The 27,373-nt window shown below is 40.4% G+C and overlaps 1 protein-coding gene across 2 annotated transcripts; it reads right to left on the bottom strand.

Moving 5' to 3' along the window:
• Positions 1–48: 48 nt before the first annotated feature.
• On the bottom strand, positions 49–26,863 carry LOC139114454 (snRNA-activating protein complex subunit 4-like). 2 transcript variants are annotated; one of them, XR_011547875.1, is made up of 19 exons: positions 26,540–26,863; positions 23,495–23,538; positions 22,569–22,763; positions 21,792–21,902; positions 19,225–19,303; positions 18,244–18,427; positions 17,174–17,249; positions 16,415–16,579; positions 15,836–15,903; positions 14,429–14,511; positions 12,717–12,823; positions 11,971–12,062; positions 11,159–11,253; positions 9,867–9,943; positions 8,822–9,052; positions 7,789–8,164; positions 7,155–7,207; positions 1,355–6,072; positions 49–1,088 (listed from the first exon to the last, which is right to left on the bottom strand). XR_011547875.1 is itself a non-coding variant. In XM_070676202.1 (18 exons), exons 1-18 carry the CDS (start codon positions 26,724–26,726, stop codon positions 2,368–2,370), a joined length of 5,928 nt encoding a protein of 1,975 aa, XP_070532303.1. In that variant the 5' UTR covers positions 26,727–26,863; the 3' UTR covers positions 288–2,367. The 2 variants fall into 2 exon arrangements, 1 of the variants encoding a protein (XP_070532303.1); XM_070676202.1 differs by having other exon boundaries at positions 288–6,072.
• Between the last annotated feature and the right edge of the window lie 510 nt (positions 26,864–27,373).

Below are 27,373 nucleotides of genomic sequence, written 5' to 3'. Positions count from 1 at the left end.
CAATTTTGCATACAAAAGTCTTTTGAAAAATTAACTTACACTCAAAGATTTAAACGCAAGCAGAGGCTTCGACTTTATTGAAAAATAGCATCCAGCAACAAAGCTATACTAACAGTTGATCGTTTGTGCAGGGAACTGAATTTGGCAAAATGATAGAATGAATATGCTGGGTCAGAGTTCATTGGTGTGACCTTTGACATACATTTCTAGTGGCAGTTGCATTGAGAATGTATCATTGTCCTTATGCAATCAAGAAAAGAGTTAACAGACCAACCATTTTTAGAATTCAATTGCCTAATAACTTTACAAAATTTAATAGTCTCTTTGCATGCATAACTGTCAAAACAATGGTTCGTATGATAGTCTCCAAAACTGTAGGAGACACTCTCTGTATGTAACACACTTTGAAAACGACTTCAGGCTTATAGTCATACATCTGTGATTAGTGACAAACACACAGGATTCACATCTCTGATCAGGTCTTGCTCATTGGCAAATGCTTGATACAACTTCATATCTTCTTTCTGTACGTTCTATAAGTCACTGCTATTAACATCTCAAAAAGTTTTCAAACACTTTTGGTGATGACCGAAAGTCCAAAGACGAAGTGGTCAGTGGGGAATTTGACTGGTCATCGGAATCTAAAGAAGATGACACATTTGGTCAATCTGACATGAACTTGTCCAGTACTGACATGAAAACTACTGTGGCAGACGCCGACACATGCAATTCTCTAACATGTCTTGCCCTTTTTGATGGGACAACACTTAAATTTGTCATTATGCAAGTTTAATATTGACCGGCAACTAATTTATAAGAGCTCTACAATTCTATGTAATCATTTGTACCCGGAGAGGATTATTCAGTTTGACGTTTGTAACAGAAGAATCTTTTTGACATGAAACTACTGGAATACATGTGTAAAGTTTGATAAAAAATAAATATGTAAGATGACAAGCTGGTCAAATTGAGCCACACTGTACAGACAATACCAAACATTGAATAAATAAGAGAATTTTATGATTGTACATGCAAGTATGTATGCATGTACACATACATTTAGCCACTATGTACAGCAGCAAGCATTACTGCGATGGCGAATGGAAATGGGACACCTTATCAGCAAATTACCCAGCTGCATTGCCAGCCACATAAGCTTTATGGCAACATGCACCCCCCCACCCCCCTCAACCATCACCCCCCCCAACCATCATGCATGAAGTGTCTGCAGCTGACTGACGATATCGGTGACAAGTATCAAAGTCGTTCGCTGATTACAAAGTAAATTCACTGTATGGCTGGCAATACAGCTGGGAAATATGCTGATTAGGTGTACATTTCTAGTCGCCACCACAGTAAGAATGATGGATCTCACAGGCAGATATTTGTTTTTACAGTCACAATTAGTATTCTTGAAAAATCTGAAAGCACTGAAGTTCACTCCCTCCATTGAATCCACAGTTCTTATGTACAAATTCACATACATTCACGTAGATAGTTTGTTTGTGTGTGTGTGTGTTTGTGAAAAATTCTGTTTTTGTACAGTTGGAGCCTTAGCTACCTTTAGAAACCACATGGATCAAACAGAAAATCAACAGGCTGTACATTCAATATAAAATTCCATTTTAAAATATATTGCAGCTGTGGCATAACAATGTCAAACCTTGAACTTTGTCATCATTGGTCTAAACTTTAAAGGCCTCCCCCCCCCCCCCCCCCCCCCCCCCCCCGACTTGAAGACTCATTAGCAATGTTAGCTGACTGATCAGCCACCACATCTTGAGCAACTCCATACGCTCAATATGTATATGGCCTTGCAGTTTCATTTGTGTCCATAGCATTCATCCAAAAGTTATCAAAATTTTCCCAGTGGAGATGAAGTATTTACTGGTACATTCATTTTGACAGGATAGATTTTTCAGTACATAAACTTATGGATGATTTGGTTTGTTGGCTAAAAGACAATATTCCATCTTGTAAAAGTACAAAATGACAATGAAAATACACCGTATCTAATTTGACATATCATACTACACTTCAAGGCAGTCATGAAGAATTAGAAAAACCTCATAATGTACATTTGGACCTTTGGATGTTCAAGGGATTTCAAAGTCATTTAAGTCTTTGGTCTGTCAAGGGATTTCAAGTGCCACTCATGACAAAGCTATGACCTATCATCCCTGCTCACCCAAAATATGGTTTAATCTCATAGAGTAAAACAATAGGGTCAGACCAAACAACATATCAGTATAGGCAGATAGGATGAGAACGCATAATTCTCTCAGGTATTGAATGAATCCTTATCACAAATATTGTTACACAAATCATCAACTTTCGCTGTTTTTCTTCTGGGTGATTTGTGTCAAGCTAAGAGTCATGAATTTTCTTCCTCTTTGCAGAGTGGTCCCCGTGGCAGTTTTCTTCCGCATCTTGGCCATCCTTAAGTATATTGTCACTTTTGTCCTGCGAGCCGGTGTCCAGTTTCCTCTTTCTGTTGATAGTGTCATTACTCTGAGTGGAGTCTCCCCCTTGAATGTTCAGCACACGGCGAGAATTTTCATCATTACAGCTCACGGTGTTGACAGTCTCTTGGTCACTATTTCCATAAACTGCCTCTGTGGACTGCTCTTTCTCTGTGCTCTCATTGTTTGCAGTGTCCTGCACTGTCCTTGCATTGTCATTTACAATCTCCTGAATCAAAACAGATCTGTCACCGTCCAATCCCTGAGTCGTAGCGCTGCCCTCACATGCAACACCGTTGTGCAGTTTTTCACCACAAGTTTGCTGGCTTGTGACAGAGCTGCCACATGCAGCTTCTGTTCCCCCTACGTTACATTCCACTTGGTTTTGCTGTTGACAATCAGTACCGTCAAGCTGCCCTTCCTCTCTGTTCAGCGTGTTTTCTCCCTCTGTGTTGGCTGTTTGTACATTATTGGCACACTCTGGCACAGCACTGGGACCTGTGCCTACCTCACTTTTTTTCCTAAATTTCGCAGGCGTTCTGAGTTTTGGAGGACTCCGTTTCTTGGCAGGCTTTTGCTGAGCTTCTAACTCTCTCCCCTCGCCTTCTCCCTCCTCTCCCCCTCTTTCTTGGATTTTATCCACATGGTACTTCACCATGGCAGGGCTGAAGTGCGCGTCCACTCTGGAAAGCAGAGCGGGCCAAGAGAACAGAGATGTAAATCGTGCTTTGAGCATCTTGTAACTATTACTCTGCCGTAAGGAGTTGAGCGCTTGTAACTCAGTTTCTCTGGTTGTGTCTGGCTGGCCACTCGAGCTCTCTTGTGTTTGAGATTGAGAAGCTATGGAAGACTCCAGAGGATCTGCCTCGGAAGAAGCATTTTCTGTTGCTTTTTTAATTTCTGCTAAACACTTCGTTGCCTTTGATGTCAGCTGGTGTTGCTGTCTTTTCAGTTCATGGAATGTCTGAAGTGTAGCCCTGGAAGGTGGCAGGGCTGGAACATGAAACCGCTGCCTCGGTTTAGGGCCAACGGGTTGAAGTGGGCGGACGCTGACAGAAGGGGAAGAAGGCCTTGGGAGATTGGTCAATTTCACTGTGGGCGTTGCTGCTGTGGTCATGATAGCAGATGGCAGTGGGATAATGCGGATTGTGTTAGAAGTCGCTGTCATGGGCAGTGCAGTACTGGCAGTGGTGTTCAGCTGCAGGGTTCTATTGGTGGCAGGGGTTGCAGGTGTTACGGTTGCAGCGACAACTACTCTCTCTGGCTGTGTGGTTGAAGTTGAAAGTACCAGCCGTCCAGAAGGAACACGCTGCTCAGTCTCAGCAGCTGCAGGTGTAACAGTTTGGGTCACCACTGGTGAAGTTGACAGCGATGCAGACATGATGGACTGGGGCACAGTAACTGCAGCACATGTTACTGATGCAGACGTACTTTGCCTTGGAGATGTTGGCATTGGGTTACTCCCAGATGCTGGGACTACACTACACACTGTTGTTGCCTTCGTCACTGGAACTGAAGCCTGCTGATTGCTCTGTAGTACAACTGCTGCCCCTGTAATGGGGTTGACTTGTAAAACCTGCCCAGTGGGTGTTTGAACAAACTGCGGCAACACCACGGCACCTCCGGCCGCGGCAATGTCCTGCATGCGCTTCTTGTTTCTCTTCTGTTCCAAGAGCTCTGCCACTGTGAGCTTCGAGGACATATACGCCAGTCTGGAAGCCGACAACCGCTGTCGGGCAGTCTGCTGCGTGGGTGTCTTTTTCGGAGATGTGCCTGAAGGTGAGTCCTTTCCAGGAGGGATGGCTGCACTAGGTTGCTGTGTTTGATTGTTTGTTGAAACTGTGACAGTGTTCCCTGATGATCCAGTTCCCTGTGCCTGAGTCATTGCCGCTGCTGCAGATGATGCAGTCACACATGTAGTCTTGTCACTTGTGGCTGCAGCAGAGACACTGGTAAGGGCACTCCCAGCGACTGTAGATGTTGCAGTTATCACAGCTGGCAGAGTGTTGACTGTCTGCACTGTAGCAGGTGTTGATGTCTTGCGTTTGATGATGATAATGTGTTTCTTCTCTGCGGAGGCAGACACAGGACTCGGTCCAGCTGAGGATGCACTGGGACGCTGGGAAGCGCCTGCGGGCACCAAGATTGCAGTGCCGCTTTGAAGTGACTTCAGCAGAGCTGTCGAGGATATTCTCACTGAGGGAGAAACTGTTACAGAGGTATTTGCTGTTGTTGTTGTTGTTGAAGAAAGTTGACAAGGTGCTATGGTGTTTGGACGCTGATCACTGGGCGCTACAATGGCTGGAGTCCTGGCACTGGCGCTGGTTGTGTCCCCTTGGTTCTTGATGCTGACTTCTTCTACAGTCGTCATCTGGATTCCAGGTTTGCCAGTGGTCACAGGGAGGCTAGCCACTGAAACAGATGCTGTCGAAGAAGCACTGGTAGGTGTTGCTGATATCACAGCAATGGCAGAATTAGGGACGACTGTCTGCGACACAGACACTGAAGGTGCAGTTGCTACTGCTTGCGTGCTGGAAGTTGGGATGGTCACCTGTGATTCAGGCACTGAAAGTACAGTTGGTGCTGCTGTTGATTGCAACAGATTTGCTGCAGTTGCTACTGCTTGCGTGCTGGAAGTTGGGACGGTCACTTGTGATGCAGGCGCTGAAGGTACTGTTGTTGCTGCTGTTGGTTGCAAAAGATTTGCTGCAACACTTGCTGCTGCTTGTGTGCTGGAAGTTGGGAAGGTCACCTGTAATGCAGGCGCTGAAGGTACAGTTGTTGGTGCTGTTGACTGCAACAGATTTGCTGCGACAGTTGCTGCTGCTTGCGTTCTACAAGCTGAGAAGGTCATCTGTGATGTAGGCGCTGAAGGTACAGTTGTTGCTGCTGCTGTTGGTTGCAAAAGATTTGCTGCAACAGTTGCTGCTGCTTGAGTACTTGAAGTTTGGACGATCGCCGGTGATGCTGTTGTTGATGACGAAAGATTTGCTGCCACAGATAAAACAGTCACAGACTGAGATACAGCGGCTGAGGTTTCTGTCAGGGAGGATGAGCTAGACGGCAAGATGTGGGTTGCTGCAACAGTAGGCGCTGTTGAAGGAGTCTGGGCTTCCGTCGAAACTGGATTGCTCATGCCCGGAGTGCTGGATGTTGGAAGAGTAGCTGTTGATGTCGACAAGGAAGATGTACCGTGTGCCGATGTGGCGTCAGGTACACACTCTGATGTTTGCACAATTGGAGGAGGACCTTGCTGCGAGACATCAAGAGGAGGCTCTGTCGCTGCAGGCACATGTAAATTTTGTCTCTTTGTCTGTATCACTGGCATGATTCCAGGATGTGCAAGGAGAACAGGAGCCCCCTTGGAGTGCTGAACCCCCCGAGTTACAGGCAGTAATAACTGAACCTGAGGAGGCTGTGCAGCCGGAGTAGATGCGTGCTGCTGTGTGCTCTTTTGTTGATTCTGACCCGCAGCCTTGGCAACCGGTTGCCGAGTTACAGCTTGCTGTTGAATAACAGGGGGATTCTTGGGTAGTTGCACTCTGTTGGCCTCTTTGTTTGTGTACCCAGGAATCTTGGATGAAGCTAGTGGAATGTCAATATCCAATGCCTGTGAAGATATACATAGACATGTTTAACCCACTGAGCGCTGTAATTTTCTCCCACCAAAATTTTAGTGCAAAATTTTACCAATTTTTATGAATCTTTCTTAATTTTTTGATAGTTTTGGACCAATAGGACATCACATTTCATTTGCTACAGCTTTTTCTCAAAATCTTGGCAAAAATCTGAGAAAAATTGACTAGGGTTTGTTTTATAAAGGGGACAAAAATAGACTTTGGCGCTCAAAGGGTTAACTATGCAAATTAAATGGTATGATTCACTAGGAAGATATGATAGAACTTGCGTTTTAATTTTTTTGTCACACACCACTGTGGATGTACAGTTTCAGAATTTTGAGCAATATGCACTGAAATGTTGGGATGTGAATACCATGGCGTTGGCTTTGAAAAACTTAACATGTGCAAATGTTTTGAAAAACAACTTCCTGAATTTAATTTCAACCTTTAAGGTTTTGTGAAAAAAAATACATCAGATCTTCATTTGGTTTTCACTAGCAGTCTGAATGTGGTTGGTCTCACATCATGTCACGTAAAATAGAGGTGTGAATAACTGTAAGATCTGTAATGTGGAAGTTTGGCATGTGTGTTGAAATCTTGGCATTTCTATCCTGATGAATGTACAGGGAGCAAATGGTAGAGGTACAAAATGCACAGAGTTTTCCCCTCAGACATAAGAAGATGATACTTGCTGGTGAATGAGGATTCAGCTCAGGGAGTGTCATGCCATTCAATGATAGTAATTACAACTAGCTGTAATTTCTGGGCGCATCAAGCTTCCCTTTATCGGTACGAATGACATTGGCTGGAAAAAATTTGAGCTGAAAAAAATCTTGTCACTTGGCCAAACGATAGCTAATGCGTTTCACATGACAGAACAAGATCATTGTATATTTGGGCCAAGGAATATCAACAACAAACGTGATTACGGGTCACAACCAGGGATATGTCTCAACCAAACAGTTCTAGTGCCGCAACCTGAAATTCCCTTCCGCACAAGAAAATTTCTGTGTTTGAGGTTCATTTATTTATCTCTTTGCCAATTACTGGCCACTTTGCCACATCTACTCACCTTGACAAGGACACCAAATATGGACATCTGTTCGGGCGGTGGCTTTTTATTGACTGTAAAATACACAGAAAGAAAGTCATGCATGAGATATGTAAATGATGATAAATAAAGGTCAAAGGTTATAAAATTACATTTCTTCAATCTTCTCCTGTCAGGTCTGATTGAACTGAAACATTACAGAAATAGACTGCGAAATTGCTTCTTGCTTCTGTGAAAAGCTTTGGCCAAAGCCATCAGGAGTAAACTTCCTCTTCAAATAACTTGTGTTGAAGGAAAATACATGTCACTCTTAAATTTTTGGCAAAAAGACATTCAAAATTCTGATTTTGGGCATTTGAAATTAATATATTCAGGAAAGTGTGTAAATCAACGTTAAAGCCTGCTTGAATGATGCATACACTGGCCATCTTAACCACCTCTATATGCTTTGATATCCTTGATATAATATTTTCTGAATAAATTGTCCATATTCACTGAATTGTACTGAACTGCAATTGTAACTTATCTTTCTGCAAATATCTATTCATTTCTGGCAGGAGAATATTGAATTATTGAATGATACATATCACCCTAAATACCAGTATGTATAGTTGTAAGCGCTTTATCCCCTTGAGTTAGGGGTGCTTAAACTAACCCTTTGAGAACTTGAGCGGTCTGGTAGGTTTCTTCTTTGCTGTCTTTGCTGATATTACGTCCATGATTGCTGTGTCCAAAAATTTTGTTGCTTTTCTGCCTCTGCCTCTGCCATCAGTCTGAGTGCAAGTTGTTTTACCAGATCCAGATTTTCTGCTTACTGGTGCCGTATTTGATGTTGTTGTTGTTGTTGATGTTGCTATTGTCGTTGTTGTCATGGTTGTTGTTGTTAATGCTGCCGGTTTTGGTATTATTGTTTGTGTCGTTCTGGACTCGTTTGTCTTCTTGTTGAAAACCACTGTCAGGATTTGTTCCAAAGTGCTGTTGTCCTTCAGAAGGCTGAGTTTCTCTGCCTTGGAGAGTGGAGGGCTCTGATTCTGCCAGGGGGAGATACCACAATCATTGTTACTGCTGCCTTTCAGATTGGAATAATATTCTAGGTGGACATCTCCATGATATATATATCCTAGCTTTCAATTCTACCTTTTTCAATACTTTCCTCATCTCTGATAGCAGTGTGGTTAATTTCCATGACAATAAAATTGTTATGTTGATGAATTTCTATTGTTAAAGAGTAGTGGCTGTAATTGCTCTGGGAAGAAAACTGTGAACAGCAATGGTGCACCTAACTGCAGGTAAGCGGAGCTCTATCATTGTTTGTTGTCACACAAGGTATAACTCATGTGATATAAAATGTCTGTGTATCAGCAATTATCAAATCTCTGTGCGTTTACACTTAACACTCTGAGTGCGGCAATTTTTCCCATCAAAATTTTAACGCAACATTTTACCAATTTTTATGAATTTTCTGAAATATTTTTGATAATTTTGAACTGCATGGGCATCACATTTCATTGGCTTCACTTTTTTATCAAAATTTAGGCAAAAATCTGAAAAAATTGACTCGAGTTATACATTTACATTTTGATGGCCATTATTATAAAATTGTTTTTCCGGTACACTATTTAATTACAAAAAATTAAAGGTACTTTTCTGCACTGAGACCACAAAATGTATGATACAATTTTCTTTACCTTTCGCAGTACAGACTGGGTCTTCACTTGTTTGTGTTCTGTCATCAACTGCTTGATTAAATCCATGACACCAATTTTCATGTACTCAGCCAGGGTGTACACCACTTTCTGGCTGAGTCTCAGGTTGCATTTCTTGGCTTTTGAAGGACCCGCTTTGGGCCGAGATGGCCGTCTCTTCCCTTTTGTTGCAGCGGGCTTTGGTTGGTCACAGTTCTTTTTCTCAGCACCAGTCTGTGGAGGAGGGTAGGTTGGGGGGGTGTCAGGGTGGGGGAGATGTGAGGAAGAGGAACGAAGAATCCCAAATCAATTCACGTGATTGTCAACATTATCTGAAAGCCTGTACAATGGATGCTGAAAGTAACAAGGTTACATGCACACAAGATTCTTTTGAATTCAATTCAGATAAATTGAACACAAATGTAAATGTTGCATGATTACAAGGGATCACTGTCTACAAAGAGACAAAATTATCAGTTTTTCGAGGGCTGCCGTTCACAGTCTAATCTTTATTGCAAATGGTTATTGTGAATCATTGAACACTGAAACCAAAATGGTGCATGACCTGATTTTTTTCCTTCCTTGGCAAAGAGCTAATAAGAAAGTTCCATGTAGAACCGTATGATCTGGAAAACTTGTTTGAATTTCGTCCTCGACAAGTGTTTCCATCCAGCTCAAGGAAGACGGTGATTGGCATACCTGAGAGCCAATGAGGCTATCACTACCGTGAATGTTTAACATCAATCTACTGCGAAAATGTTGAGATTATACAATTGCTACTGTCATTTGAAAAGAATTTGACAACATAATGGTATCCATTCCAAATGATATCACAGATATTCACAAAACGAATCGCTTTCTAAAACATTTCATTCGACATTTCGAATCAATCATGCAAACAGGAATTGTGAAAATATTAATTTGCTCTTGGAGGGCCACTGGCCACAAACCACTGATGCATAATGAGTAAAAGTTGTCTGCTTTTTGTCGGCATCAGACAGAGTTACAAACAAACCTACAACTGGGACAAGGACCGCTGATTGCTTACCAGTTTCCTGTATCTCCAGAGGATGCTATTAGGTGTTCTCCCGCTGTCCATTTCCTTGGAAATTTTGACCCAATTGCCTACATGTGTGTAACAAAAACACATGTTAACAAATTGTCAGATAAAATTAGTGATATAGGGAGTTAATTGACTTGACAAAGAGGCAACCCTATGACAGGATTGCACAGAGACAATACTTTGGGTCAAATATTTTGGTTTGGTGTTAAAGTTCAAGGCCCAATTTATGATCTCAGGGTCTTGCATTAATTGATTAGTGCCGATGGATTATTGAATCTCCATCTTACAGACCATTTCCTTGCCAACAACTCTCTGACAGTCATCTCCCCTCTACTATCAGTGCAGGATTATCAATTTTCCAAGGCTTTCCAGGACTCAATTTCATTTTCAGGGACTTCTCCAGGACTTTCCAGGAGTGTACTGACTCTGTCTCAACAGCTTTGAAAATCTGAGGTGTAATTTACATAACAACGTAGAATTTGGTTTCACTGTGAATATGTATCCTTTAGCATCGTTATCAACATTTGAATAAATTGTTTGAAAAAAGAGTTGGTACATCCCTCAAAATCCCTATATTGGCACCCTGTGATACAAGGTGCATATCGTACCTTTCATATTGTATCACTCAATCAAGTGTAAAACCATGTCCTCCCCTACACCAAGACAACCCTCGGTGCATACATTCCACGTAACACAATAATGAATAATGCAAATTGTTATGCAATGGTTGCAGGACAGGCAATGGCTGCTAGACAGAACTGCTTGACAAAATACTAGTAGCCACATGTGGTAATTTGTGATTTTACCTGTGAGTGCATAGCAACAACTTGAATACTAATGATTGCTGGCCCATACACATGTACAGTTTGACATCATAGGTACGGTACATATTGGAGTTAATCAAATGCAATTCCAAATTTACTCAAAAACATATGGAACTTGAGGAGTTTGTACACTACATCTCCAATAACATTCAAGAGCATGGATTAGGATGGCGGAATCCCTATTTAAGACTAAATATAGCAAATATAAGTCTGTATGAATTGTGAAAAAACTAGTCAGCTTTTCATTGTTTTTTTCGACTAAATGCATATAATCAGAACCCTAATACATTGTAAGATCCGAGTAAATGGTACAAATTTTCACAATTGGACCATAAGCAACAGCATGTATGCTGAATCTTTGAGCGTTGACATAACCCTGCTCTGTCTGTTTGGGTAAATCCTGTATGGTGTCATAGGTCACCTGAAGGGTCAGAGTTCAAATGGTTCTCCTACCTGTGCCATGCTTTTTCACCAACTGCAGCATTTGCTGGTCTTCAGAATTTTCCCACTTCCCTCTCTTCACCTCTGGTCTCAAACTGTTCAGCCAACTGTGAATGAACCATTGCATCACAGAGTCAGCACAAATCAGTCTCAAACAAAGATAGCGCTGATCGCGATTTCAGGTTTGTTAGTAAACACAGCTGCATGCATGCGACTACGGATAATGCTGCTTAAGCTTGAAATTCATACACATTTTGTAGTTGTATGCGTGGTTGTTGTTGCAGCTTGTACATGTGTAGCCTGAGCCATAAATTATTGTGACTTTAGAAGCCACTGTAACACTAGCAGGTTTTATTTTCCTCGTTTATGCGGAAAATGCAGACAAATATGCATATTAGTGGAAGAAAAAAAACAAATATTTATTTATGCATACTAGTGTAAGAAAAAAAAATAACGTCATTTGCGATCAGCGCTATTGCAATGATGAGAGAGTGGACACCATGAATACTGTACATGATATTTTTTGTGTATCACTGAATGTAAGACACATGAAAACTCTGAAATGGGATATGTTTCCCCTTGCAAAAAATACTAGTATGGCACGACCTAAACCATTGAAAATGCTATCAGACTGACTGTAGGAATATCCAACATCTTTGTCAGTTTTCATTTAATAGCCATAGTTGATGACCAAGAAGGCAAAACCAAACAAGTTAACAGAAGTTTCACAAACTATCGGTTTAAATATTAATTTCCCTGTCACAGATACAGACAGACAGACAGACAGACACACAGACAAAAGATGGTTCCCAGGCAAGACTCACTGTTCTCTGATCTGGGCGGATATTCTGCCGGGTATAAGCTGTGCTATTGCAGTCCATTTCTCACCATACATCTGTATGCCTTGCCTCAAAAGCTGCCAATGTACAGACATCAATCAAGGTCAACAAAGACAGAAACATCTATGTGCATGTAGCAGGCACAGAATCAGGCCAAGGTTGATGATGTGAGTTGACCTTATGAAATTATGATAAACACAAACTTATCTGACCGATAAATATATAGGAAGAAATCAAAGTGTATATGTTAAAAAGTTAACTGACGGTAAAGTAAGTGTACTAAAAGTACAGTCTACAAAGAAAAGTCTGTTTCATGGATGAGTCTATATATGCTCAATGACAACAAACACTGTTGAAAGTGTCAATATGGTACAAGTGTTGAATGGAGAAGAAATGTGGCTGTATCTAAACAGAGTCTTATATTCTATTGGGAGTAGATGTTTTCAAACAAAGTCAATTTTTGTAGTCTTTATTAAAGTAGTGTAGAGAATTTGTTTCATTTCCAGACAACTTTTTTCATACTTCCTGAAAATTTTGATTAAAAACTGTAGCCTACGAAAGGTTATGTGCATTTGCTCCAAAATTATCAAAATAATTGCAGAAAAATTCCTACACATATGTAAATTGATGTTGAAAAATTTTGGCGGGAAAAATTACAGCACTCAAAGGGTTCAGCAGCCACTCTGGTAAAACTCACTGAAAACGCATCCAGCATTCCAACCCCTGCCTACCTCATCTTCCTCCTCTGTCCATTTCCCTCTCTTCAGTTCCGGATTAAGTACGTGATGCCATCTGTTGTAGACCCTGGCAGGTGTGGAACCCTCCAAGAAGTAGGCCACTGAGGTGAAGGAAAGAGATCTTGTCAAAAATATGCCACAGTATTTTGTTCCGGGATTATAACCAATAGGTTTAACCAATAAACCGGGATGGTAAAAAACAAGTCAACCCTTTTTAACCCTTTGAGCGCCAAAGTCAATTTTTGCTGCAACTGTCAATTTTTCTCAGATTTTTGCCAAATTTTGATAAAAAACTGTAACCAATGAAATGTGTTGTCCGTTTGGTCCAAAATTAGCAAAATATTACAGGGAAATTCATTAAAATTTGTAAAATCTTGCACTAAAATTTTGGTGGGAAAATATTACAGGGTTAAACCAACTATCATTGGTAAGACCATATTGGTGCTGATAGTGTGATTGAGTCTGTTTGTCACAATGAGGGGAGAACAACTGTCCTTTGTGAAGCCATTCACTGCTCATATTCGAGAGCAAAAAAATGCATGACAAGTGTCAAGTTTATGGAATGGTATCACTATCTGCCTGTATAACGAGCCTGTTAAAGTTTTGAATGTTGTATTCAACGTGTAACAGAATTACCAAACCAAAGCTGAATAACTGCATTCAATGAAGTGAAGGGGCAGACATTGACAAACTCTGAGGGCAGACCTGTCAGCTGTGTTCACTCTTAAAAATAATCAGATTCTTGTGAATTATAAAGCTGCCAACCGCATATATTCCCTCATGCTAATTCTTTCCCTTGATACACGGTTAGTCTACCCCACTGGTTAGGAAACTTGTATTGTTCAAAGGTGACAACGGGGGATTTTGTCCGGTATGCATATCCAAAACCTATGATGTCAGTGCATGCGTTCCAGCGTCAGTGTTCAGCAAACTTGGTTCTGACCTTGGCATCAAAACACTCATAGATTCTCCATATTTTTGAAGGATATTGACCTAAAAGCTGTACTCGGTGGATGAATTCTTTTGCCTGCAGAACAATGGCAGTTCCAATCATTATATGCATTTCTGTCGGCATAAATCGGGCCTTGTATTTTTGTATGGCGGTAGTCCTGTTAATCATTGCATTTGAGGATTCACTTCAGTGCCTAGGCTATCTTTTTGCCTGTCTCTATGTTTCTCTGAGGAATCATAGACCCTCAAGAAAAAATGTTTTTTTCAAGAGTCTATGGAGGAGTTCAGCTTTTTCTTTTTATTTTCAGCTAACGGTGGCCACCATCTTGTTTTGCTCTTTACTTCAGGTTGTTTACCTCAAACGTATTGACTGGAAGTCGGCAGCTGTTATCCTCAACCTCCAATTCAACGCAAATTTTTTGAACGGAGAATACTTCGCACAATGTTTTACATATTGCTGGTATTACAGATTTATTTTTTTGTAAAGTTTTAAACTTTTTTAATATACTATCTGCATGGAAAATGTCAACAAAATTCCCACGGTGCAAGTGTGTCATCATGATAGTAAGCCTTGGATGTTTGAACTCGAAACAGTTCCATCCAATTTACAAACGTTGCCACTGAATACAGGTACTCCAATGGGTGAACCTCCTCAACACGTTTTTGTCCAAAATGTTTACCGATACACAGACTGAAACAAAGGAATCTAGTGAGTTTCCTAACCGGTAGGGAAGAGTACCTGTGCTTGATATTACCTTTTGTGTAAGGGATCTTGCTGCCAATTCTGAGCTTTTCAATGACTTCAACCATCAGCTTGTCATCCTCTTCAGTAAACTTCCTGCAGAAATTAGCAATTGATCAATTCAGCTGAACGTTGAACAATTCTGAATAGATTTTCAGGAAAAACATTCACAAGGAGGGTAAGGCATGGGACATGAATAGTCATTTACAGGTTGGTATGGCATGTGGCTAGGATTCAGGGGTAAGTAGGGTACCTACCTGTGGATACATGGGTGCCTGGCTAATTAGGGTTTACCTAGCTGTTGGTATATGGGTGCCTGGCTAAGGGTACCTAGCTGTGGGTACATGGGTGCCTGGCTAAGAGTACCTACCTGTGGATACGTGGGTGCCTGGCTAAGAGTACCTAGCTGTGGGTATATGGATGCCTGGCTAAGGGTACCTAGCTGTGGGTATATGGGTGCCTGGCTAAGGGTACCTAGCTGTGGGTATATGGGTGCCTGGCTAAGAGTACCTACCTGTGGATACGTGGGTGCCTGGCTAAGAGTACCTACCTGTGGGTATATGGGTGCCTGGCTAAGGGTACCTAACTGTGGGTATATGGGTGCCTGGATAAGGGTACCTACCTGAGGATACGGTATATGGATGCCTGGATAAGGGTACCTAGGTTTGATTAGTTGGCTAAGAGTACCAAGGTACAGGGTACCTGGCCAAGGTACCTACATATGGGTATCTAGCTATGAGTACCTGACTGTGGGTACCCTGCAATCATAACCAAGCTATGTGCTCCAGTGGATAATCAAGGTGCAACATACATTTGGCAATTTGTCTTGTCTGTGATTCCTACGCAACTGAGGGCTGCACTCTATGGTTCATGGAATATTGATCAGGCAAAGATATAAGTGGCTAAAAAAAAGTCAAATTTGGCATAAAATACATAGACATATTCCAAGCACATTGCTGTTAAATTTATGTTTGATACTAACAAGTTTGCAGATATGACATACACATTTTGCAGCTAACAAACAACTTGTTATGATAACAATAAAAAGAAACGTGTTTTGATAATGCACACACAACTGATGTGCTATGCTGTCTGGACAGACTGAATACAGAGATATTCCATGTATGTTGCTTTTAAATTTAGTTTCGATGCCGAAAAGTTTGCAGATATGACATACACATTTTGCAGCTGAGAAACAGCTTGTTATGATAACAATAAAAAAAAAACATGTTTGGATAAAACACATACACCTGATATGATATGCTGTTTGGACAGTTGGTAGTCCACACTAGGTAGATAAAGGGAAGACCCTAAAAAATGTGTCAATTGCATGAATTTGTATTGGTTCAACTGACATTGCTGAGTGCAAGAGTCTGTGTACAAAGTTTAGTTTCTCATTAGTTACTGATATATAACTTGCCTCTTTTCAAGTTTGGGATTGAGATGTTGTTGGTATCTCTCAATGCACTGCCATGCAGTCCGTCTGGTCTGCAAAAGAAATGAAAACCACAAAATAAAGCAAAATACATTTCATTGTTTTGTTTCAGTACAATGTATGCATGCAGCGTATGGCACTCTTTCAATAAAATGTGATATTTGCATACTAAAAAGATAAAATACATTGTGATTCTGCAACTTTCACATGCTTTGCCAGGGCAATACGCCAGTGTAGGAAATATTGACCAGACATTGGAGTATTATAGCACAGTAGGAAATCAATATATACCAGTGTATGAAATATTCATATTCATAATTTAATACTGCAACTAGTGGGTTGGGGCCTTTGACAATAATTTTTATGGATATTCTTCACAAAGTTGACAATGCCAAATTACCATTTCCATCAACTTTGAGCACATATTTTCAGTGAGTCGGGCCCAAATTCTGGACAATTATTAATCTTTGCACATTAATGATGGAACTACAATGCCATTTGGAATCAGTCCTTCTCATTTGAAAACAGAAAGGCAAAGTTCTGGCTCTCTAACAGTGAACTCACCCCAAGGTTTTCTGCTATACTGTTCCATTCCGTTGCCTTGTGTTTCTCCACGAGTGAGATCAATTTCTGATCCTCTTCCTTGCTCCATTCAGAGTTTTTTATGCTTGTGTGAAATCTATTCTGCCAGGCCAATTCACACTCTACAGCTGTCCGCTCCCCATCAAACTATATCAGGTGCAGAGATAAGGAAAGGAGTAACTTCTGTTACTTTTTAAAATAAAAACAAAAGCATTTCCATTTTTGAACCATGGTGGCTGCAGAGTAATATTACTCTATGGAAGTGGATTTCTTTCCACCTCAACATTTCCAGAAGGTGCTTGGATTTCTTCTGTATACGTAGCAAATGGACAATACCTGTAACTTTGTCAATATATGTATCATTTTTGTTACATGGAACAAGAAAAATTTCTCTAGTTCTCCTAAAGTATATTGAAACACAATGTATGAGCCATGCTAACAAAATGCATTATGTTTAATATGCTTTGTTATTGTTGAAGAATGAATTCCAGACTAAACTCAAGCCATGAACAACAATGCTGGACACCACCCTGTACAGACTTTGTTGACAGATTGAACACTACATGATTTGGGAAACCGAACAAGAAGCTTTATTTTGTTGTCAGGGATTTAAACATTTCCTGCATATTTCTCAGGAAAATGTCAACTTCTTTTGGTGTCGTACAGCTGTCATCACACAAGAAGTTCTCCGTTCAAACATTTGGCAACATGATTGCATGACTCAGAAGGTTGTATACTCACATCAATACAGGAGATCTTGTCCCAGTCCACTCTGCCCTGCCACCGTTTACCAACAAAGTCAGAGTCTGGTCGATTGCTGAGAATACAAAAAGGTAACAGTGAATCTATAAACTGTATTTTCAGTGAATGATTTTCAGTCATCAAGCTGTATTTCCAATGACCTATCTACAATTATCGTCCTGGCTAGTTGGTCAAAGCTACTTGAATACTGGTGTTACTGCCAAGCTACTGGAAAGCATTATGGTGTTAGTAAGAGCTAGTATGTGTTAAATACCTTTTATCTTTTTGCTGGCCCCTATACATCACACCTTACAGTAAACATTCAGTGATCCTTCATGTGTCTGTTTCAACTTTGTTAAACTTTGCAAAACATCACAAAAAAACAACAAATTTCATACGCCCTTCATAACTTCACGATACTTGCTTTTGGATTCACTTCACGCCGTTTCTGCATTAAATACAGGATCACGCTTTATCACCAGACACCAGTGACTGTACATTTCCACACCTGTCTCTGTACCTTTCTGAATATTCATGAGTTTGATCTTCATCATGTAAAGCATTTAAGGGTAGAATATGCCTCCATGACAGCAGGTCAGACTCTCAAATTATTCAAAAACTTTTCAGATCTACCTCTCGTGGGGACTCATCTTGAAGCTCTTGGTATAAATAAAGTTTTCACTGTCTTAATTCAGTGAAAATCGAACTTTTTATTTTTCTCTGTAGAGTTAACACAGGGATGGCGGCCATTTTGAATTCCAATTGCAGGTAAATGTTGGGTAGTTTGTTTCTCCAGTACCAAAATTGGCAGAGTGACCCCTGATTTTTATTTTTGATTCAGTTACAGAATGGTTGAAAGTTTCTTTGAGGAAAGTTTCAGCAAAACTATGTGTATTTCAGTTTCAAGGTGCCCACTACCTTAAAAGTCCTCGCATTCAAACAGAAATCAAACCTGTACTGCCAGGGGGGGGGGGCATCAGCAGAATTAGTAAAATAGTTTGATTTCTGTCAGGTTTCATAGATATACTCACAGAGTGTGGTTAGAAGGCTAACCTGAACATAATTCTCACCTGATCTGCCGTATATGTATCTCTATGTTTTCAATCCCTGCCATGACTGTTTCACTCTCTGCCTTTGACAGTTTGGGCAACTTCCTCTGCAAGACTTCAAGTTTGTTCATCAGTGGTTTTATCTGCTGTTTCTTGCCGTCCGTGCACACAGCCTTGTACAGGCATTCTTTTTCTGCATCAGTCCCTGCATGAAATGGCCATGATGACGGACAATGTTTAAATTGGAAAAGTAGCACATAGGCTCATGCGATACCCTACATTATATGAAATGCACAAATTTGAAAAACAACACATCGGCCGGTCAGATTCAACACCACAGTATTTTGGAGCTTGACAGCTTGGATAGATATTCAGACTCAAATTTTTACAATTCCTGTCTGATCTACCACTTGTGGGGATTCCTTTTAAAACTCTTGGAATGAGGAAAATTTTCACCGATGAAGTATTTTTCAAAATTAAAAATCTCATTATTCCTCATAGCATTAACAGAGAGATGGTAGCCATTTTGAATTTCAAATATCCGTAAATGCCTTAAGTGATTTGTCTCTCTAGTACCAAACTTTGCACGTTGACCCCTAATTTTTATTCTTGATTTGGTAAGAGATGGTTTGAAGTGTCATTGAGGAAAGTTGGGACAAAAATTAAAGTCATTCACTTTCGAGGTGCATTCTACCTTAACCCATATATCCTATTATTACTACCTGTATATCATATGCATACTACACTATATACGAACATCAATAGGCAGTAACAGAATTGTTTTGTTGTGTTGCTTAAAGTTTCCAACAATTAAAAACTGTTCACAAATGGCCTGGAGTTCAGTGTAAAACTGCAAAAAAAAGCACACCAGCATCTAAACTTTATTTCATTTCACAACTTTATTTCATTTCACACCCCTGTGGGCCAAAGTGCTTTCAAGGAGTTTGAAATCATTTTCTCAGACTAAGTAGTATGGTATGGGTTGAACTTGAAAACACTCACATTTCCTGACGAGACTTCTGTGAACATTTGGGTGACCGCTTTGTCGCCTTGCAAGAGTCTCTTTGTTTGGAACAGGGATCTGACATGAAGAAACAAAAAAAGTTGAACAATCTCATTCCGTTTGTTGAACAAAGTGGCTTTCCTTGTTCACCAATACCAACACATATGATACCACGGAACCGTGATGATACCTATTGTTTAGTGTATATGTGTATGTGTGTGTGTATGTGTGTGTGGGTGGGGGGCCCTCACTGGAAGAAATCCTTTGTTGAATCTTGAAGGTTTGAAAAATTTTACCCTTATCCTGCAAAGTTCATACATCACAATCAGGTCACGTTTATAAAAACCAGCAAGGCATCGCATGTCTATTACACTGTATTTGACCGTTAAAATGCAGATACTATAAAATATAATTTTTTTGAATTAAGGTACCATAAACAGCCAACGGCAATGGGAAGTTCTAGTTCACCGCCAATTGAAGCAAATATGAACAAGTCATCGTTGATGACACAGTCCCCACTTGTTAATGGGTACTTTGATTACATGTCCTCAGAGAGGATAGAGTCCTCTTCATTAATTAGGTCTGTGATAAAAATACTTTGATACAGATAGCGCTCAATGGCCAAGAACGACCTACATACAAGAAAGACCTACATATGTATGATTAAGGTTAATGTCCTTGTACCAAATTTGAATAAAATCGGTTGAGATATGCCTGAGTATTATGGCTCTGTACATGAAAAAATCATAACAAAATGGCCGCACAGCAGCCATATTGGATCGTATCACATAACAAATTGACATGCATATGTATGACAGTAGTCAATCTCCTTGTACCAACTTTGAATAAATTCGCTTGATACATGTCTGAGTATTATGGCTCTGTACATGAAAACATCGTAATAAAATGGCTGCCTAGCGGCCATATTGGATCCTATCACAAAACAAATAGTACATATGTATGACATAGGTCAATGTCCTTGTACCAACTTGGAATAAAATCGGTTGAGATATGCCTGAGTTTTGGCTCTGTACATGAAAAAATTGTAATAAAATGGCCGCCTGGCGGCCATATTGGATCGTATCACAAAACAAATCAACGTGCATATCTATGACATTGGTCAATGTCCTTGTACCAACTTTGAATAAAATTGGTTGAAACATGTCTGAGTTATGGCTCTGTACATGAAAAAATTATAATAAAATGGCCGTCTGGCGGCCATACTGGATCGTATCACAAAACAAATCGACATGCATATCTATGACATTGGTCAATGTCCTTGTACCAACTTTGAATAAAATCGGTTCAAACATGTCTGAGTTATGGCTCTGTACATGAAAAAATCGTAATAAAATGGCCGCCAGGCGGCCATATTGGATCATATCACAAATCAAATAGACTTGCATATCTATGACATTGGTCAATGTCCTTGTACCAACTTTGAATAAAATTGGTTGAGACATGTCTGAGTTATGGCTCTGTACATGAAAAAATTGTAATAAAATGGCCACCTGGCGGCCATATTGGATCGTATCACAAAACAAATCGACATGCATATCTATGACATTGATCAATGTCCTTGTACCAACTTTGAATAAAATAGGTAGAAACATGTCTGAGTTATGGCTCTGTACATGAAAAAATTGTAATAAAATGGCCGCCTGGCGGCCATATTGGATCGTATCACAAAACAAATCGACGTGCATCTGTATGACATATGAAGTAATCCTTGTACCATGTTTGAATGAAATCGCTCCTTGCATCTCTGAGATATCTGCGTGAACGGACGGACGGACGGACGCACGCACGCACGGACATGACCAAACCTATAAGTCCCCCCGGACGCCATATTGGATTGTGTCACAAAACAAATCAACGTGCATATCTATGACATTGCTTAATGTCCTTGTACCAAGTTTGAATAAAATCGGTTGAAACATGTCTGAGTTATGGCTCTGTACATGAAAAAATTGTAATAAAATGGCCACCTGGCGGCCATATTGGATCGTATCACAAAACAAATCGACATGCATATCTATGACATTGATCAATGTCCTTGTACCAACTTTGAATAAAATCGGTTGAAACATGTCTGAGTTATGGCTCTGTACATGAAAAAATAGTAATAAAATGGCCGCCTGGCGGCCATATTGGATCGTATCACAAAATAAATCGATGTGCATCTGTATGACATATGAAGTAATCCTTGTACCAAGTTTGAATGAAATCGCTCCTTGCATCTCTGAGATATCTGCGTGAACGGACGGACGCACGGACGCACGCACGCACGGACGCACGCACGCACGGACATGACCAAACCTATAAGTCCCCCCGGACGGTGTCCGTGGGGACTAACAAGCAGGTTGTCAGCAACAAAGAGGGCCGAGTCATGCTGTTGTTCTTTTCAAAAATACAACTTGACCATTCTGACCCAACATCACTATAGTATGAGTTCATGCCTGTACACATGTGATACAGCTTATCACTTGGCTGGTAATGCCAATATTTGGAGGAAGTACATAGCACAGTTGTTGACAGTGATGAGGATAAGACGGACAACACTCACACTTCCAGTGTCATCCTTGAAGAAATTATTAAAATATTTTGAGAACAGGGTTTGTTTGTTTCGTCGGCTGGACTTCCCTGAATCTCCCTTCAGCTCTGCATTGATGGCTTCCTGAAAAAAGTATGATCAAAAATTTGATTAAGATTTCAGGACAAATATTGGACCCTTCTAATGAATTCTCTGCATAAACCTGAGCTTGCTGGCCCCCATATATTTTCTGAAAGCCAAGACATTGGCATATGCTGTGCCTTGTATTTTGTAAACATTGTTTACATAAAGATCACATGACAGTTAATGTACATGACCTCTCAAAAATAGTTTTTTCCCCCATTTCCTTTGTGGAAGTGTTGCATTGATTCAAGTTGAAATTGTGTGATCAAAAGGTGTCATATATTCCTTCAAAGGGTGTTTGGGATTTTAGTTTCAGGCTCTAGATAATTCTTTATGATGCGACAATTTTTCCGACTGGTGATTGATCCATGGTTGAAGACCGTTAAAAGTCTGTAAGAATACATTTATTCTAATAGGTTGCTGAAGTCAAATAACACATCTTCACAAAGGGTATGTGTTTAGGTGGTTATCTTGTCACATTGAATGTTCACATTTACTGCATACTGAGTCGACACAAACTGTCAGAGAAGCGATTTCTTCCTGTTATCTGCACGGTTGACAAAATATCTGGTGTCACATCAAAATTTCTGCCATGAATATCAAACTGGGCTACTTGTTGCAGATGCGAAAACTGTCCAAATGTCCTGACAAAAACTTATCTCCTACCTGTCTCTTTGAATTCTTCTCCTTTACATCTAGAAGCGTCTTCAAATTTTCCTCGATCCATCTCTGGTAGGCTAGATTCAGCTGTAGGCAGTACTCGGGACTGGCGGGGATGTCGGTGTCCACGTATGCATCCTCCAGTGAGATGTTGAGGGTGCCCTGGTCCACCTCGTCTTCTGACAATGCAGAATCGTCATGCTACGTGAAAGAACAGCAAGCTCAGTAGGTTGTGATAATGAGAAACAATGAGGGATATTAACGACAAGACTTCATTGTACGACTGTATACGATGACTGTTATGAGCATGCAAAGAATTGGGATGAGCCAATGAGCAACTTTGCTGAAATAGGTTTTCCTTGGGGGTCCACGTACAAACCCAGGCAGCAAGATCTGTCACTAGAGGGAGCTACTCACACTTAATCCCACTTTCACACAAACCTAACCAAGCATCCTGAACCTGTTCAGTCCCCAATCCAAGCAAACTGGTTCAAAGTCACCATTGATAACAATGGGTCAAGCCATGACCAAAGGGTATAGTCAGTGACATTTGACAGCTATCTTCTATTTACTAATTTCTGAGTTTTTTTGAACTTGGCCAACAAAATAAACAAAGTAAACAGTACAATGCACTATTGCACAACAGCAGGTAAACATTATGATGCATTAAACATGTGATTAATATTCTGGAACGGTATTGAACAATTTTTAATTTGTTTTAGAATTAAGATATTGTAGTAATCAAAGCCTCCGTCATGTGCTGCAGATGATGATGACTACACATTTTTAACTAAATAATAATTGTGTGTACATGTGATTTTTCTTTGAATATAATCGTCTATGAGATCAAATTCATTGACATCACCTGTTGTTGAAACAAAACACAGCATAATCACGATGGTAAATTCTACTGCCAAATTTTGATAAGTTACCTGTATTCTGGAACCTTTTGAACTGACTGATCTGATGGAGAGACCTGTTGAATAAAGGTAAGAAAGAAGGTAAGAAAGAAAGAAATTCTTCTGGTCTTTGTTTGGTATACTAGTGGTTATGATCTGACTCACAAAGTAAGCACAGCCTGCAGTACTTACTATCACACTTGATATCTGTATTATACAGTAACACGGCAGTTCTGATTGCCCTCAGATTTTGGCAACTACCAAATGTGTTGCGTCAACTTCTTTGAAATATGTGACAAATGGTCTACAATATTATCCCTAACCATAAATACAGGACTTTCTGGGCAGGAATTCTATCACTTTTCTTTTCTGTTCTTTAATACATGTTGAATGTCTTTACATATCTCTAAAAAACATAAACAGAGGCACTGTCAGTACTTTTCTAGGAGGAGTAGGCTGTGGGGGTCAGAGACTTTTGACAGTTCAGGTAATGCCAGCATTATCAGTGGACCTGAGTTATGACAATGTTGGTTCTATGCAGTGTACCCTTGACAGAATTACTAGTAAACTTGCAGACAAACTTGCAAAATTTGTGTAAGGAGGGCAACTTCGCAGTGGGGCCAGGTTGACCGGGATCTCTTGTATTCCTATTATGATGGTACTAAACTTTGAGCGAAGTGGTTTTAGTACGAGGTGGTACTTGGGGCGAAGTGGCATGGAATGAAGTAGTACTTGGGACGAGGTGGGTTTGGGTACATAATGGTTTTGTGATGAAGTTGTGTGGGGCGAACTGGTTTTGGTGCAAAGTGTCTTGACCTTGAGAAAAACTCTGCCACTGATGTCATCTAGTGTTCTCTTTGACTCAAGAACATTTTGCATTTTGCATGTACACAGAGGGATGACTCAGCGAAATTTAAAGAAACTAATGTATGTAACTCACGAAGGTAAAACCCTTTACCTGGTCAAGTTGATTAACACTATTGAAGCACACCAGATCCCATATGGTGCATTTTAACAAAGACTTAAGGTAGCTACATACCTTTTAGACACTTTCAGATTTTTATTTTTTTCTCAATTGAACACATCCCAAACCCCAATAAAGTATACATTTTCTGAAAGCCCTGATATAGAGCTATCCGACCAAGTACAGTACACGGTCATTATTTGCATAAGAGTCACGTGACAAGCGTTTTGCTGAACCTTCCAAAAACTGGTTTTTCCCGCCTTTAATATGCAAACACGCTGAAAGATTTCCGGTTAGAATTTCTTCATTGACAAGCCTTGACAATATCCTTCAAAACAGTGTCTGCGATTTTTTCCCGGAGGCTCCATTCAAATTATATGGCGTGATAATTAAAATTCCTTGAAAAGCACCTTCATCTAACACCTTTAAGAGCGCATTAAAAAAAACAAAGGCATATAAAGAAAATCCCAGACACGGTTTTGAAGGATATTGTCAAGGCTTGTCAATGAAGAAATTCTGACCGGAAATCTTGCAGCGTGTTCGCATAAGGCGGGAAAAACCGGTTTTTGGAAGGTTCAGCAAAACGCTTGTCATGTGACTCTTATGCAAATAATGACCGTGTACTGTGCTTGGTCGGATAGCTCTATATCAGGGCTTTCAGAAAATGTATACTTTATTGGGGTTTGGGACGTGTTCAATTGAAAAAAAAATAAAAATCTGAAAGTGTCTAAAAGGTATGTAGCTACCTTAAAGATATGAAGGTCCCTGAAGACAGAGATACTTTAAACATGATTTTTACAGACTAAAGCTGCTATAACATACCAAGCCAAGTGGGTGAAAATACATATGGTTTTGGCTCAATACTGCTTTTTACTGACTTGGCAGATGGGGAAGTGATAAGGTCTGGCAGGTAAAGGGTCAAGAATTCTTACTGGGGGGGGGGGGGCATATTTGTTAAATCTGTCGGCTCATCCATACACTCCACATCATCTTTTAGAGTGAATAGTTTATATTTGCCATCAGACACTCCAGAAAAGCTTAATTTCTTGAGAACCAAACAGCCCTATGATTCTTTGTTTCAGGAGATCAATACTGGTAAATTTGTGCTGAAACTATTCCCCATATCTGAATTGGCAATAATCTAAACGGTATGTCCACAAAATATGTTTAACCATGAAACTCCCATACTACTACTACTACTATGGTATGTTCATGCTAGGCAAGCAAGAAAGATTCAATTCATGCTTATTATTAATGGATTCTATGTTTTAGCCATCTCGCGCCCTTTCCTGTACTAAATAGAGTCTTCAGCTCCGCATTTCGCCTGAGAGGCAGTGTTGGATCACGGTTTTGTGGCAGAATTCCTTCTTCAGAATAAAAAGCATTGTACTTATTGCAATAATTATCCATCTTGTAAAAAATATACACGTAAACGCATTGACCCCCGAGAAAAAACTTTTTCTCGGGGGTCTGTGGCTCTGTGCTACCTCCTCGGTAAAACCCAAAATTCTGTACTATTTCTGATCATGGCCAATCAACTTGAACAATTTACGGAGTGACATCGTGCGGCCGAGTCAATATGAGTGTGATCACAAACAGGATATGAGCTAAAACTGGTTTCCGGGTAGATTTGGCACAACTCTGTGAATAAAAATTAATTTAGTGAATGCAACGTAGAAGAATAATCGCCACTTTTTTTTTCCTGACGGCGAGGCAGTGGAGTTATTGCAAGATCACTGCCAATTGCGCAAATGCATACCCAGAGTGTTCACCTCACAGAAGTGCAGTCATCTCGGTGAAAGTATTCACACAAAAAGTACCATTAATGCACGATAGCTTGCAGAAATGACTTTATCTTTTACAGTCACCGTCTTGGATCAAGTCTACTTTCCTCGAGGCCTCTGGTTACTGGGTTAGAACTTTATCGCTAACCCTATCGTGAAACGCTTTCCGGTTCTCTTGCCCCGTGTCCTCATACAGCACAACACAACACTAACTATAACTAACGGATACTTCAAGTTTCTTTTGCGCCATATTATCTGTACCGATCATTACACAAGAGGAAAGAGAGGAGATCCCCTTACACTAAAATGGTAATACTCGGTGTTTAATACCTGCATTCCTAAACTCTCGATCGACATAGCTGTCGTTGGTGACTTCTTCATAGGTGTCAGAGTCGTCTTCTTCCGAAGAACTTTCCGCCGTAGCCTCTCCTCCCAAAACCAGGTTCAGTTGCTGAATGTCTTCTTGGATCTTCTGGAGATCATCTCCCTTCACTTCCTGCGTTCTAACGTCAGTCATTATAGCATGAGCTTGTATTATGTTTTGAAATGCGCCGACATACCGCCATTACTGTATCGAAACCGTAAGAACGAAGTTTTGAGGTCAGAGGGTAAAGTTCACGTCCTGTGGTCGCTCGATGGCTGGTAGTGAGCCATTATCTCACGTATCTCGTTTAGAAAGACGTTTTAAGTGTTTTTCTCCACTAAAAACTAGGCCGATTCGGCGTCCATTCGTGTTTCTTTCAAAATAACGGTAAACAATAAAGGACGGTTGTTGTCCGACGTTGCGTCTTTCAGAACGATTGGACTCACGGTGGCGCTAAACTATAGCACATTGACGCTGGCGGCGCAGTTCTCAAGGTCATGTCAGTTCACCACTACCATATGCATAATGGGTTGTTTGAAAGTACGCCGCAGTGTCGAACACACATATTCAATGATTAAACACCAAGGACTGTGAAAAAATTGTCATTTTTGACTGAAAATATTTATTTTTGAAAAGTCGACAGAGAATGGTCAGGCTGCATTGTGAACAATACTGCTCGGTCGAAACCGCTCTCAAAACGAGTCTCAACTCAATCGTCCATTTCAATGCTAACAACTCCATTCACAATGATAAATTATACATTATTGTCCGGTGTGAAACCTCTACAAAACAAACGGTTT

This window comes from Ptychodera flava, chromosome 16 (genome assembly GCF_041260155.1).
Source record: "Ptychodera flava strain L36383 chromosome 16, AS_Pfla_20210202, whole genome shotgun sequence".
NCBI classification, from domain to species: Eukaryota; Metazoa; Hemichordata; class Enteropneusta; family Ptychoderidae; genus Ptychodera; species Ptychodera flava.
Note: the sequence above shows the minus strand (reverse complement) of the source record. Positions and strands in the feature narration are given on the sequence as shown.

Bases quoted from the DNA above. Each gene is read 5' to 3' on its own strand.
- LOC139114454 (XM_070676202.1), bottom strand. From the start codon at position 26,726: ATGACTGACGTTAGAACGCAGGAAGTGAAGGGAGATGATCTCCAGAAG. The intron at 14,512-15,835 runs GCAAGTTATATA...TAATTTCTGCAG, and splicing joins AATCCCAAACTTGAAAAGAG to GAAGTTTACTGAAGAGGATG. The intron at 8,165-8,821 runs GTAAAGAAAATT...TCCCCCTGGCAG, and splicing joins CCCAGTCTGTACTGCGAAAG to AATCAGAGCCCTCCACTCTC.